The sequence below is a fragment of the Antennarius striatus genome, chromosome 3, assembly GCF_040054535.1.
Source record: "Antennarius striatus isolate MH-2024 chromosome 3, ASM4005453v1, whole genome shotgun sequence".
In the NCBI taxonomy this organism is placed as follows: Eukaryota; Metazoa; Chordata; class Actinopteri; order Lophiiformes; family Antennariidae; genus Antennarius; species Antennarius striatus.
In genome coordinates, this window is record NC_090778.1 from 28,734,533 (window position 1) to 28,750,000 (window position 15,468).

The 15,468-nt window shown below is 51.6% G+C and overlaps 1 protein-coding gene across 1 annotated transcript; it reads right to left on the reverse strand.

Annotated features, from left to right (window-relative positions):
• Positions 1–4,112: 4,112 nt before the first annotated feature.
• On the reverse strand, positions 4,113–15,191 carry zbtb34 (zinc finger and BTB domain containing 34). Its single transcript, XM_068310934.1, has 2 exons — positions 15,041–15,191; positions 4,113–10,502 (listed from the first exon to the last, which is right to left on the reverse strand). The coding sequence occupies exons 1-2, from the start codon at positions 15,155–15,157 to the stop codon at positions 8,964–8,966; spliced, it is 1,656 nt and encodes a 551-aa protein (XP_068167035.1). The 5' UTR covers positions 15,158–15,191; the 3' UTR covers positions 4,113–8,963.
• Between the last annotated feature and the right edge of the window lie 277 nt (positions 15,192–15,468).

Here is a 15,468-nt window from a genome sequence, read left to right on the forward strand (position 1 = left end):
ACCGATTTTGTGGAGAACAGCAGCGTTCGATAACCGACTAACTGTATTCTATGATCCCAAAGTGATAGAAATGAATCCAGGACTTTAAATTCGATCCAGACTCTTCTTCTTCTTCTTGGACGTCTCCCCCTGGAGCCTCTAGACGTCGTGTTCCAGTGTTCCTCGTGACGTCGATGCAGGAATGTTTCCCGGCGGTGGAAGCGTCTCCCCGGGGGGGTCTTAACGGCTGTCACCAGCTCTGTGAGGGGGCTCAGGGTCCAGCGACCCGGACCAGAGAGCTGGTCTGGAGTCAGCTGGTACCTCCTCAGACAGCTGTGGACCATCTGGTCCTCACCTCACATCTCAGGTCGCCCCCCTGAGCTCCATCTGCTGGCTCCACGTGTGACGGCAGAACATCACCAGGAGACCAGGATAACTCCAGCACCACGTTCAACGAGCAAGTAACCAAACCTGAAGGATCATGGGAAGTACTACAGTCTGTCTGACAATCATCACATCCAGCTTACAGAGCCGTAAACAGACGACCTCACCGCCAAACATCTGGAGAACACGATCCATCCAGAAGCACCAGGACAGGAGAGGAGGGCTAACACCGGCCCCGTGTGATTGGCTGAAAGGTCCACCAATGGACAGAGGAGGAAACACCTGAACCTGTTTCACTGTGTGAACCTGGACTGTTTCACTGTGTGAACCTGGACTGTTTCACTGTGTGAACCTGGACTGTTTCATCATATTTATGAGCCTGTTGTCCTCTCTTCACAGAACCTCGTCTCCAGTCGGTTTAAAGTCCGTCCATCTTTCTGTCGTCTCCTCCTTTTCCTCCGTACCCCGTCGGACGTCCAGCGGCGCCACAGCTCTGCTATCGTTCAGGTCTGGATCGTCCTCCTGAAGGAGGATCCTGAACGCAGCCTCCGATCAGAAACACCAAAAACACGACAAAAGCTTGTGATCGAAGCGAGAACGGAGGTTTTCGGTTTGTAGCAAACATGTGGAGGTCGAGGTGTGTGTGGCCACGCTCGTCTTTGGGAACACACACTTCCTGTTATTACTCGTGGCGTGGAGCCGCTTCATTGGAGTCTTTCCTTCCACAAACTCAGCGTTTCGCTGAGATGTTTAGTTAAAGTTTTACGGCCGCCATCGCCCTCTGACGCCCGCGAGGCCTCGGCCGCGACGAGCGACTCTCCTCAGCGCCAACGGAAAGTTTCACCTTCGAACATTTGCTGCCTTGCAGTAAAAGCTTTGCTGGGGGGTGGGGGGGCTCACAGGGTAAACAATTATCGTCTCCATGGTGACTGGACTCAACGTGGCGCGAGGCACATTTTTCCATGTGTGACCTCTGCGTTTCGGCCCCGGGCTCCTGATGAATAATTGCCCACAGATGCAGGACAGACGTCCAAACATCATGAGCGTCGGCGGCGCTCAGATAAACAGCAGAAACAACATTTCTCTCAGCAAACGCAAAGATATTTTTAGCTGCGAATAAAATCTAAAGCGTCAAACTCCATCGGTTTGTCGCCGCTTCGCTCACATCTGTCTGTCAGAGACGGGAAATTATTCCTCCAGCCTGGAAAACAACTCCTGGCTTCAAGGATCATTAATGAGATGAAGCTAAAAAATGATTGATCATCATTGATTTAATTTAATCATCTCAGCCACGCGATCGTGATCTGGAACCGGTTAGGAATATTGGTGGGAACATCATGAGCTGTGTGGATATTTTTAATTTGTTCTTCCATCACAATCATCGCCAAAAACGTAAAAAGAGGAAAAAAATGACTTTAACCCTTTAAAGTCTGAACTGTTAAATGATTGTCAGAAAAAAATCTACTTTTGGAAATAAGGTCTTAATGACATAAATTACATAAATCTGTATCTATGAGCTTTAACTTGTAGAATTTTTGCTAAATCTGTATTTTTTTGCATGCATAATGCAGATGCATGCTTCTGATTGGACACATTATAATAAATAATCAAATTTATGACGTAGACGTCTCAAAATCCTGAAAGGACGAGTGAATTAAATATGACAGACTTGTCTTTAAAGGGTTAATCCAGAAGTACATCCGGATGTTTAATTTAACCTCAGAATCCTCCTGTGATTTAAAACAGATGACGGTTTATTCTAGTTATTTAGAGACAAGCTTCAACCGAAGACGTCTCCTGGATGAGAGACGAAACATCTTCAAGAACGTTCCTCAGTCCAGTGGGTGGACTCACCAGCTCCTGGAGAACCAGCCCTGATGGCTGAGAACCTCCAGACAAACATGTGCAGAACCGGTTTCACTGCTTTGGAGGATTCGTCACATTTAAACACAAACAGGATCCAAACAGGAAACATCATCGCTTCAAAACAAACAAACAAACAAACAAACAAACAAACAAACAGCTCCTGAACACCCTCCTTTGTTTACCACGGGTCACTTCAGTAGCAAAGTAAACAAACAGAAGTTAGCTCACCTGCTAGCTGTGTTAGCCGTTAGCTTCCTGTTCATTCTCCTCTGGTTAGCTGTGACGTTAGCATCCACAGGTGGAACACAGGAAGTGGTTAGTCAGAAGGTCAAAGGTTAACTTTACCAAATTGACACTTTCCATGGGCGACTTCCTGACCCTGACCCCCTGAGGGAGGGGGCGGGGCTACAGCTGAAGGGCTGACCCCCCCCCTGGGGGCATGGAGCCTGTTATTTCCATCTGGAATGGAATCCTCTCACCTGCTTCCTCTTCTTCTGCAGACGGCTCCCTGGGGGTGTGACCTCATCCAGACAGCGGTGATGTCATCACCACCAGCGCCGGCCCCCGGCCCAGTGAGCACACAGATGTTCCACCAGAACGGTCTGGTGTGTTCACGACGGGTGCGAAGGGCTCTAGTGGTTCCACGGGGGTTCTGGTGTGTCCACATCCCTAAAAATGAAGGGGTCGCACCTGTGGAAACAGAACCGAGCTGCAGTGGTGAACCGGGTCTGGTCACACCCCCCTGATGACACACGTTCACGCGCTGGCGACCCTCCACATCGCTCTGATTACGAGTTTAAAATAAATCTGAGGAGACTTTGAAGCTGTATTTATTTTTAAAACCGCCCAATCAGAACGGAGGATTGGGTTCCACCGGCCCCCCAGCAGGACAGCCCAAACGACCCGTTCCAGACGGTTCCGGGTCACAAAGCTGTCAGCGAGACTAACGAGAACCAAGAGAGTGGGAACAAAGGTGTGAGAACAACACGTAGCCGCTATCAGCTAACTCCAGCGTGCGTTCTTTAAACCGGACCAGAGCTGAGGAACCTGAGGAGAACCTGAGTAGAACCTGACAGAAACCTGAAGAGAACCTGAGGAGAACCTGAAGAGAACCTGAGGAGAACCTGACAGAAACCTGAGGAGAACCTGAGGGCTCATCGCGCAGGAGGAGGTCTAAAGACACAGGAAACCGATCCCCCGCCACCTGAGAATGAAGTCCGTCATTGTTCTCCGTTCTCCTCCAGCTGCTGCGGTGTTCTGGTGAATGTTCTCCACCATCTGGTTAACTCATTATCTTCTAACTGAACCTCACTGAGACGCGGAGCCTCAGGTCCGGTTGGACTGCAGGAGCTTCAGGTTTCTGGTTCTCTGGCGCCCTCGGGTGGCTGCTGGGTGTTACTGCACCAGACGTCCCCTCAGCTCTCTGTACCGATCAGTTCAACTGATCAGTTCAACCGATCAATAACAGATGTTCAAGTGATGTCACTCCAGTTCTTCTAGAGACCCTCTAACCTGATCCAGATCCAGCTTCTGGTTCCTGAGGAACCCGTTCCCCCAGTCCTGGAACGTTCCTGGTTTTCCTCCTTCAGGTCCTTCAGAGGGTTTCCATGGATTCCAGTCAGGTGACTGACGTCTCCAGAAGGATCCAGAACTTCTTCTGGAAGCGGGCTCTGGTGGACTCTGAGGTCTACTTAGGATCTTCGTCTTCCTCACAGATGGAGGTCTTCTTCTAGGACTCCTGGTCCTTGATGGAATCCATCTGAGCTGCTGCAGGGTTCTAGTGGGAGCTGATGAAGATCCAGACCTGAACAGAAACACCTGATCCCATCAGAACCAGCAGAAACGTGAAGAACCTTCAACGGAGACAAAAAATACGAATCGGATCCAAATCAGCGTCTTTATTTTACAAACGCATTCTTTTGTTGACATTTTTTTTCATATAATAAAAAAGCAATTTACAAGCTTAAGAACCAAAATGAAGCAGCACAGAATGATTATGAGTAAAATATATAATTTGAATAAATATATTTTATTTCATGCTATAAAATAAATTCATAAATGGCAATAGATACGTCAGCTCTAGCTAGCTTCATTTACTTCATAGTTGTACAAAACAGTAGAGTTCTGAGGTTCACAGTTGGGTTTGTGAGGTTGTGTGTAGAGTGGACGAAACGGGGGGGGCGGGGCGTCGGGGGCCGCTGCCGCCCATCGGCTCGCTCCCGGAGCTCCGGCTCTGTGGGAATTAGACTCATTGAGGCAGAATGTTTGGGAACTGACTGACGACCTGAAGAGAAGTGCACGATTAAACTACAGACGCGGGGGTCCGGGGCCCCGGTGGGGGCCCCTCCAGAGACCACGATCAACACTAGATACCCTGAGTTCTAAGGTTTTTGCCTTGTCAAATGAGCCGGAGACACAGCAGCGTCCGGAGTCGGCCGGACTGGCGCCGGTCTCTGCGCCCCGGGAGCTCCAGGAGACCCCCCCCCTGACCCCGGGCGGGACCACCGACGCCCCGACCCCCAGAAACAGTGGCCATACAGCCCAAAAAAAAATCCCTTTGACACAGCTGGAGGTGTGGCTTTGGACAGTGCCAGGAAGTTAGACTGAACCGCGCGTTCCGGCGCCGCCGTTGGCGTTCCGGCGCCGCCGTTTGCGTTCCGGCGCCGGGTTCTGGATTCAAAACGGCCAATTCAACACCACTTTTTTCATTGACGCGTTTTTCCTTTTTTTTTTTCTCTGAAGCTTAACTTTTCAGAAAACATACAAAATCTATCAAATTGTTCCGGTCCGACGTCGACGGAGCTCCCTGACATTCAGTTTGTTTCGGGCCAATGTTCCGATGGATGACACTGCTTTTTAAAAAGGTTATTGCTCTTTTTAAATACATAGAATACACAGTGGACAGAAACGGACAGAACGCGATGGAAGACTTGCCGGAGCCTGTGTCAGTGTTCGTAAACTACCTGAAGTTGAGTTTATTATAAAAACAATAGGACGAGCTGCAATTTCAAAAAAGTAGTCCAACAGCCTTCCTTTGTAAACACTTCCTTTTGATTACTGGTGGCCCATAATGCATCTGGGGTTCGTCTCGGGAGGCGTGGGGAGAACATTCGCGTCCGGTTCAGTATCGATAGATACTCTGTTAATCCCAGAGGACATTGTATCACGCCAGTCATGAAAAACATCTGAACACTTGCCTTCGCCTGTGAGGTTTGTGTGGATTTACTGGATTAGAAAAGAGTTGGGACGAGTCTAGAAGCACCATTTCAGGGGACGGGGCCCCGCCGAGAGCCGGGGGCCTCTATGTCTGAGTTTGTTCAGGACAACAAAGACCAACCAGACTTCCCGGATGGACTGCAAGAACACAATCAATGAGGCAAATGCAACTCAAGTTTAAAAAATTCATTGGTAATTTTATACAAGTTTGCGGTTGAGCGACGAAGCGACAGCGAACGAGGGCTTCGGTTCCTCCACCAATCGGTTCGGCTTTAGCATCCAGAGCGGACAGGAAGTGGATCCTCATGCATCGCCTTCCGTCGCCGGACGCTCGCGGGTGTCAAACATCGCTCAGATTGTCCTCAGTGGCCGGACGAGACGGGAGGCGAGAGGAGGGGCGGCGGCGTCTCTCGTCCCGCCTCTTCTGATTGTAATCCACTATTACAAAAACCACCCGCGATACGACACGACACCAACGAGTCAAACGAAGACACCAACGAGTCAAACGAAGACACCAACGAGTCAAATGAAGACACCAACGAGTCAAATGAAGACACCAACGAGTCAAACGAAGACACCAACGAGTCAAACGAAGACACCAACGAGTCAAATGAAGACACCAACAAGTCAAATGAAGACACCGAGTCAAATGAAGACACCAACGAGTCAAATGAGTCAAATCAAAAATGTCTGAAAACGACAAACAACACAAACAACAACAAAAAAAACAAGATGGCGTGAATTCATTTCTACGCACTCTTGGCACGGCTTTACGAGAAGGGATGTGGCCTAATAATCTCTAATAATCTCTAATAATCTCATTTGGATCCATTACGAAAGAGGCACAGCCACCTGGTGCCGCTTCTACAGGTAAAGCTGGAGGAAGGCACTCGTCTTCTGATGCCGCTTTGTTTACATCGGTTTGAAACGATTACAACACGTATTGCACAACTTTTTTTCTGTCGTCCGCTTTTTATGGCTTCACACAAGATATTTATTCACGCTGCAGCAAATTGTTCAAATTTTTACACAAGTGATTGTTTGAAGCTTGGAAATGTACATTCCTGTCAAATAGCACTGAACGCGTCCGCCGGCAGACCGACGACCTTCAGTTCGTCCCACAGACCGACACTCGGCTCTGGAACGCTTCTGCAGCGGCGACCCGAACAACTGAAGACGACAAACACAAACCCAGTTAGCACGTTAGCACGAGAGAAAACTTTATTCATACCCTCCAACCTAGCTTCTAAGCTAAAGGAGCTAGCGAGCGCACCGTGGAATCTCTGCAGGCGTGACCGTTGACCTGCGACCCTGACCTAACATCACACACAGCAGCAACGCTAACGCATTCAGCTTCTCTTTTTGATGAAGACCTTTTCAAGCTGGTTCTACTCCTACAGGATGTTCTTAACCACGATGTTCTCGTTTCACCTTCGACCCGTTTCATCCTGGACTTTCAGCTCATCTCTTCCTCTTCCGCTCCTCGTGCTCCAAACATGATTATTCTTATTTGATCCAAACGTCTTCAGTTGTGCCGGCTAACGCTGCCACAGAAAAATGTCCCGTCGGCATCGAGGGGTGGGGGGAACGGCTGGACGTTCACGTCTGGGGGGGGGGACGGTTCCTTTATCGAGCATCGATTACAACACAGACAATTCACGATTGAAATTGGTCTTTGGTGTGAACTCTTGGCACAAAGTCGTTTTGAGCAATTTGCACCCATGAAGCAACTCCTTATTCTTCTGCACGAAGGTTGAGAATCTTTTTACTGAGGTCAGACCCCCTCCCCTCACACACACACATACACACACATTCATCTGAACGGGTTGACGGACAGGGGGCAGTGAAGTGTTAGTGATAAATCCTCCCACGGAGGGTAACGGAACGCTAGCTCAGACCGCGAGCGACGACGGAACATTCAGCCGAACAGAAGCGAAGGACGACGTAGAAAAGTGAACGATGTCTCTCCGCCGACACGTCTGCGTGGGCCGGGTGGGGAAGCAGAAAGCAGGTGCTCTTCTAACGAAGGCCTTTAAACAGCTGAATAGCAAAGAAGCAGATAAATACAACCATCAGGCCTTTAAGTGCCTTCACTGTGATTATTTTAAGTCACAATGGAATTAAAGTCTCTAAACTAAAAACACCCCCGTCCCTGATCCCACGGTTCACACAGTATAGATAAAGCGGCTGTCGCCAATAGTATTCATGTGGTTGCAGAGTCTCCTCATAGGTCATAGGTCATCTCCTCCACTGCCGCGTCACCATTGAGACACAAACCGACATGTTTTCCAACTCTGCAAAGTGCATCAATACTTTGGATCGACGTGCGCCAATATTTCATTAAAAAACCAGCATCCGACCCCCAAAGCGACGCCGAGCAACGAGCAACCCAAAGCGGAGAGGAAACCCAAGCGACAGCTGTTTCAGATCACGGAAGAGAGATGGCTGAGATTCCTTTGTTCTTTCTGTTTGCATATGATTCAGACCGGCATCCTACAGAGGCTCGGGGGTCGTCCCACCCCAGGACAGAACCAGTCACACCTAGTAGAAAGCCTGCAGAGGAACACAAAGGACTTGACTGCGTGGACGCCCTGTCGCCCATCTCATGGGTGTCGGGGCGTCCGGAACCGAGGTCTCCAGTGGTGATGAGATATAAAGTTGTGTGTAGAAACCCCATCGGGGACGTTTTCTCCCTCCATTCCCTCCCCATCACCAAACACTAATGAAAGCTAGCATATCTAACGCATTCCTGACATAAACACCTTCTTAACCATCAGTTGAACCGGGCTGAGCACCAAAATCGTCTGACGGGGACTTTGTCCCTGACCCATACGACCAGCAAGGAATATTTCCCATTGAGCATCAAGGCTTCATGTCCGGAGGAGATTCTGTTTTTTTTTTGTGGGGGGAGTTTGGCAAAGTAAATATTGAACATCTGAAGCTAGAACGGTTTGATATTCAAACTGTGAACACGCCTGTGATAGGTTCTGGGCTATGAGGTAGAACCTGGTGAGTTTAGAATACTGTCTGTGATGAGTGTGTTGCGGTATGAGGTATTGAACGGATATGTCACGCCAAGCTTTGCACCGGCAGGAAAATCATTCCTTGTGAAGAGGGGCGGCCTCTGGTGGCCACGTGTGCAAAAAACAGGTCAGGTAAAAAGGTGATATGACTAGCATCTCAAACAGAGCTTTCACATTATCAATTATTGCAACATGCCTATATAACTCTGTAAATATGTTTTAAAAAACATGGAAAGATAGAAAGAGATAAAGGAGTCGTGATTATTGTGAGCTCCTTACAAAATATTTAAGTTGTTTACTCCCTTTCCTCGGAGGAATCATTTCTATAAAGCACCCATTTTGTTCGCCGCGTTCTACATCTAGCTTTCACAAAAAATCGACAGGAACCCTTTTGACGCAAGAAATGTCCGTAGTGGAGCCGATTCGACGGAGACAAGACGTCCGTTAAGCTGAGCTGAAACATCTCTTAAAGCTTCCTGAAACCTGAAGCGGGACCTAGAAATCACATCTTGACGCTTGCGCCTCCTCCAGGCCGCACTTGGAACTCTCCTCCATGTCGTCGGCCGGCGCCTCCTCGGCGTACTGCGCCTCGAAGGCCATGCCCTCGTGGTCCTTCTGACCCGAGACGGCCTCCTCCGTCCTCTCGGGGGAGTCGGCGGCGTGATTGGTGGCCTCCGACGCGCCCATGTGCTTCTTCCTCAGGTGCTGGTTGAGGGTGCCCTGGAAGGGGAAGCACTTGCCGCAGATCTGGCAGTGGAAGGGCTTGTTGTCCGTGTGGCCGCGGATGTGGTACTCCAGCTGGTCCTTCCTCGTGTACTTCTTGCCGCAGAACTTGCAGACGAAGGGGGTGATGCCCATGTGCAGGCGCATGTGGCGGTCCAGGCTGCCCTTCTGGTTGAAGGTCTTGCCGCAGTAGATGCAGACCAGCCTCTCGTTGTAGGGGTACCACTGGCTCCTCAGGCTGCGCTCCCTCACGTCGTTCTCCAGCCCCGCCGCCCCCGCCGCCGGCTCGCCGTCCTCCGGCCCCGGCTTGGCGTGGCCCAGCTGCCCCGCCGCCGGGACGGCCACAGTGCGCCTCGCCCTGGCCCGCCCCCCCCTGTAGCTGCTGAGGATGGAGCGGGACGGGCTGCAGTTGCTCAGGTTGACGAAGCAGGGCGAGGACAGGCCCGAGTAGGAGTAGACGGCCGGCGGCCCCACGGGCCCGTAGGAGCCCACGCTCACCGCCAGCACCTGCTCGCCGTCCACCAGCTCCGTGTGGTAGCCGTCGTCGCCGGCCGACGAGCTGTCCGAGTAGGTGGGCCGCTCCACCTTCTCCACCTTCACCTGCACGTCGGCCACCAGCCCGTCCTTACCCATTAGCTCCGCCTCGCCCTCCGCGCCGGGGGCGTCGTGCTCCGACGCGCCGCCGTCGCTGCTGCCGCGGTCCGACTGGCCCTCCTCCTGCGGCCGCCCCCGGCCCGGCCCTTTCCCCACGTCGTGCGCTGCCTGGCTCTGGCGGGAGTAGTACGGGGGGGAGATCTGGGTGGGGTTGATGAACAGGTTGCTGTCGTTGACCCCGTTGCTGGTCAGCCCCCCCTCCTCCTTGCCCGGGCTGCATACCGCCACGGGGATGCTGATCTTGGAGTGGATGCTCTCCAGGATCTGGGTGCACTTGTCGATGATGGCCTGCATCTGCAGGAAGCTGGCGGCGGTGAGGAAGCTGATGATGTCCTTCAGCTGCAGCGACATGCGACCCGTGTAGCAGAACGCCAGCAGCCGCTCGAACACCTCGGGGCTCTTGATGACCGAGATGGACAGGCCGCTCATGGTGCTGAGCGCCGAGTGGTCGCGGAAGTAGGGCGAGCTCGCCGCCAGCACGGCCTTGTGGGCCTGGAACGGCTGGCCCTGGATGTGCACGATGATGTCGCACAGCTTCCCTTGCAGTCGCAGCTCGTTGAGCTGGGTCAGGACCGTGTTGCTGAACTCCGGCACATCGAACTCGATGTAGCTGCCGTCGTCCATCTCTCGGATGCGTTTCTCCAGTTTGCCGGCAGCCTGAGGCGGGAGAAAGGGAGAACAGGAAGGAGAACGTCAGGGTCGGGAAAGCAGAAACATTTCCATTTCCACGCCGCGCAACAAAATCACTGCATTTGCAAGACAAACGAGACACACGAGGCCGTTTGAGAGCGGCTTCACGTGGAGGGAGTCTTCAGAGAACCCACAGCAGCCAGGACAGGAGTCCTGTTTGGTCCAGTTTCACCTAGATCCTGGTTATAACCTGTTATACCTCTCTAATGTCACCTGCCATTAGACAGGTGCCAACATCAATTTGTTCATCTTGCCTCCAGATGTTCCTACAAACAAATCCTACAAATAAAAAATTAATATCATCTTAAACCTAAAGACTTTTTTAAAACACACATGTATAAAAAGAACCTTCATAGTCTCTTGTGTTCAGGAGGCCAAGGAGGAAGCAGCAGCAGGCCCTGGGGGGGGGCCTCAGGCCCAAGCCGAACTCTATTTTAATAGCAGCGTCTAGAACCTCCTGGAACCACCACCAAAACTGAACCTTTACATCGTGACAGCACAAAAGACAAAAAGTATGTCGCTGAGCAGACAACAAAGGAGTCATAGACTCCTACAGGTTTGGCGGTTTGCGCTGAGGGCAGTCACGTCAGGTGTAGACGCCACATTTGGCAAAGAAAGAGGAAAATCTGGTTGTGCTAGGAGAACAAGCATACATTTCCACGGGGGGTGTCGGTAGCGATAGTGTGGTGAAGCAGCCACGTAGAGCTGCTAGCATGCCTGTGGGGGGGTTAGGTGGACGGACACTTCTCCCCCCTGACTACCAGGGGTTTTATATCAGGATCCATCCACCATCAGCCTCAGACACAGCATCGACTTTTAACACTAATGTAAAGAGTTTAGGAAGAAAACGTTTGCGGTTTGTCCTGCCAACGTAAAGACAATCGTCTTTGTTGTTCCAGAAACGACTAATTACTGCTAACAACCGACACGGCGTCTGTGTGACACGCAGCCTGAACGTCAAGGGCCGCCGGGGGCCAGTTTGATGAGAGGATCCACCGTCAACATTCTTCATAGTTCACCGATAGAAAGAAAGCGTCAGCGCTACCGCCAGGTCCAATCAGCTGCCTGCAAACGCCTCTAACTGGACCCGCTCCCAGGTGGGGTCGGGAGAACACAAGTATGGTGAAGCACACAGCGTTCCACCTTCAACGACTCGGGGACGAGGGAAACACGCCGCAGTTTATTCCCACCGACACCGGAGGGGTTACGACGCGGATCATCGCGCATCTATAATGCATGAGTGTAGATTATTACAGAGGCATGCTGGGTACTCACAGCTACAGAGCTCACGCCCGGATAACGAACACCGCTTCTCAAATCAGGTTCTGCTGCGTCTCTGGAGAACTTTTATTTACTTTTAATTCATTTCCATGTTGCACTAAGTCCCCCCCTCCCATCTGCTCCCCCCCCCATGCCGCGAGCTAGCAGTTCAACATGATGATCTGAGCGCAGAAACCCCGTCAGCGCTTTGGGAATCCACACTTCCTCCAGTTGCTGGAGGTTGCCAAGACACCTGTCCAACGAGCCATATGCTCCCATCCCGACACATTAGTGTGTGTGTGTGTGTGTGTGTGTGTGTGTGTGTGTGTGTGTGTGTCGGTGGGGGGCGGTGTCATTATCTTCATTTGCCCATTACCAGCAGTTACACACCAGACGTGACGCCTGCCAACAGCGGGTATGGTGACTGGAGCCAACGAGGGCCGTTCAGCTGAGACGCTGACATCAGGTGACGACGGCGTGATTGGCTCACGGGGGGAAACCAGGAAACGCTTCCAATTTGGTATAAAAAAAACCAAAAAAACACTCAGTTTGCTGAATGACCCCCCCCCCCGTAAACAATCGGTCACAGCTGATGGAACAGGAAGGAGCGTCAGCACAGTGCTGACTGCTAGTTAGCTAACATTGGTCTGATATTCGCCCTACCAGGTGTGAACTGCCATCACTCCAGGTGCGGCGTGACAGCTACCGCTCCCACTGAGCCCACAAACGGGAGTGGCGCCTCATCACAATGCATGAGCTGTGACATATATTTATTTCTCCACAAACATCCCAGCTTTTCCTGCAGAATTTCAGCGCCGACCTACAGCTGGGCTGTTGGAAGTTAGCAGCTCATTCCACGTTTTACACGAGCAGCATTAGCAGCTAATGCTAGCCCTAGCCTGTCTGCATCACAGGCAACGCTGCCGAAACACGACATCAGTTCCAAACACAAAGCCACAGAAGAAACAACCTAATTATCAAACCAGACAAACCTGAAACGTACCCATAAGTTTCAGTGTTCTCCTTTGGGACGCTGACAGCACATAGTCTCTAACGTGTCACGTGTACATGGCGTGTAAAACACGAGGAGGTTAAAAAAGATAAAGGATGAAAAACTAAATTTAAAAAAAAAAAAATTACGTCAGCAAACAAGCGCCGTACGATTTCTACAACATCAGCAGCATTTCACCTTCTGACAGAGAGCTGGTGGGACGGAGCCGACCCAGAACAGAACTGCTTCACAGGCAAAGGTGGCGAGAGGAACACACGACGAAAAACAGGACAAATAAAACACGCCTGTGGTTCGCCGTCTCACAGACATTTACTGATGTGAGAGTAACATTTGGGGAAGTTCGGGGAGAAATGGCTGTGCAGAGATAAATACGGTCTTCTTGGCCTCTGGGTGAGTTCCTGGTACTAAATAAATGCTCAATCGTTTTATTTCTGCCCGCTCACGCGTTCATCAGATGAAGAAGCGCAGAGGGAATAAAGGAATATCTATACTCTTCCAACAATATTGATCTGTAAACTTACTGGAATTTAGACGCAAAAGGCCGTTTAAAAATCAGATACGACCCGTGACCCACCACAAAATGGATGGGCAGGATTACACGGACTTAAAAAGAATGTTCTTGTTGACGACAAGGATAAATAATAAAATACAGAAGAACACAAGAACCGAAGCATTCATACAAGAAACATTCAGATCAGAACGCCAGGCTGGACGATCACGTCAGTTTGGGGTTCAAACATTCCTCCGTCACCAGGTTCAATGAAACTGAGCTTTAAATGAGTAAATGTGTCCGTCGAGGATTCATCTGTTAATCTGGTCACCCTGCAGTGATTCCACTAACCCGACACATAACTAGTTCTATCACCACTGAACAGAAAGGCTTACCCTCCGGCTAGAAATACAAACCTGCTGAGAGGCAAACAAACCGTAAAGACAGAGCGAGGCGACTTTGAGTCGAATCTCTTTACCATGAACTTCTGCTGAAACTTCAACACTTGCTGAATTCCCCCTTCACCAAAATGTCCCGGTGGTGTCTGCTCACCGGCTGGTGGGACTCACCCCACACAGTCCTGATTGAGAGGCTCTTATGGGTGGAGAGCTCTAATGCATACTCCTGCACAGGCTGTAATTGGTTTGGCTCCTATGTGTTCAGACACGTTTCTGTTGATGCTGTTTAAACCAGTTTCGGATGCACGTTGTGTCCCCTCACTGGGAACGGACGGATCACCGATCACCACCGGTTGTGGGTGATCCTTGTGAAGACAGACGTAAATAAATGTCGACCAAACGCACTTTGTACTCCCTGAACGCGTCCGATTAATTTACAACCCCCCCCCCCCCACACACACACACACACACACATCTCCCGACCGTCTGCAGATAACCGCCCGTCCCGCCGACGTCTTCCAGCGGTGAACGACTCCCAGCCGTCAACGTGCACGTCCACAGCCCCCCCGCTAGCTGTTAGCACCGCGGAGGAACCCCCCCGCGGGGAGTCGATCCCACACAGGCGCTGCTGAGCCGTCGGGACGCGTTCGTGTCCGGTGTCCAACTTTATCTGTGACGGTTCTGTTCGGAACGCGGCTATTGATGACGGGTCCTGCCAAGCGGCTAAAGCTAATGCTAGCGTTAGCTCCACCGTCAGATCCACCTGCTTCCTCCCCAACTTGTCTGCTACTATCCGGCTCCATCGGAACTTTTGCTCGGGTAACTCTGAACCACACTGCCCGGCTCCACGGGCCGGACCTACAACCCCTCACTAGCTAGCTCCAAAGTCCCCCCGAACCGAGCACTTATTCCAGCCGAACCCTCCCAGAGCCGTCAAGGCGACTCCCTCCCGGTTCCGTCACGACTTTCCGAACCCACCTAAAGCTTGACAGCACCGTCCGGTCCGTCCCGGCCCGGCCGCCTCCTTTCCCCCCTTCCACCGTCGAGCGAACAACTCTGTCGGCTGTCAGTGGGATTAGCTCCATGCCAGCCGCTAGCTATTAGCGCTACGTGTTAGCGAGCAGCGCTACGTGCTAACCATCAGCCTTACCTGCTAACCACTAGCGCTACGTGCTAACCATTAACGCTACGTTATGGCGAGCACTGCTAACTAGCGGCTAACGCTAGCTAGCATCCGGTGGCTAGCGCGGCCACAGGCGAACGTTTCCCCACCGTTCCCGCCGTTAGCAGTTAACGCTCAGCCCCACCGCGCCCCGGTCTCCAGTGGGAAGGCCCGCCGACTCACCGTGTTCCAGGTTAGCATGAAGCGGCGTCCATTCCCGTCGGTAGCTCGCAAACGCTCCGCCGGGCCTCCCCCCCTCCGGTCCAGATGTGTCAGACGGTCGCGGCTGCGGCTTCGCATCAACAGGAAGTCTCCGTTTGGCTCGTGGCGTTCATCCCTGCTGTTTGGTGCGAGCCCCGCCCTCCCGGTGACGGTTACCCCCCCCCCCCCCGAAGAATGCGTCGCGATGTTTACCGGGCCGGTCCTCTAACGTGGAGGAGCCTCCCGGCGCGGCGGCTGCCCGGTGGTTGAACGGCTACTAGTTAATGTGTTCAAACATGAAAACCAGACTACAGGTTATTACTAAACTACTAGTTAATGTGTTCAAACATGAAAACCAGACTACAGGTTGTTACTAAACTACTAGTTAATGTGTTCAAACATTAAAACCA

Coding starts and splice junctions, on each gene's coding strand:
- zbtb34 (XM_068310934.1), bottom strand. CDS start 15,157: ATGCGAAGCCGCAGCCGCGACCGTCTGACACATCTGGACCGGAGGGGG. Junction 10,503..15,040: donor TCATGCTAACCTGGAACACG/GTGAGTCGGCGG, acceptor CTCCCGCCTCAG/GCTGCCGGCAAACTGGAGAA.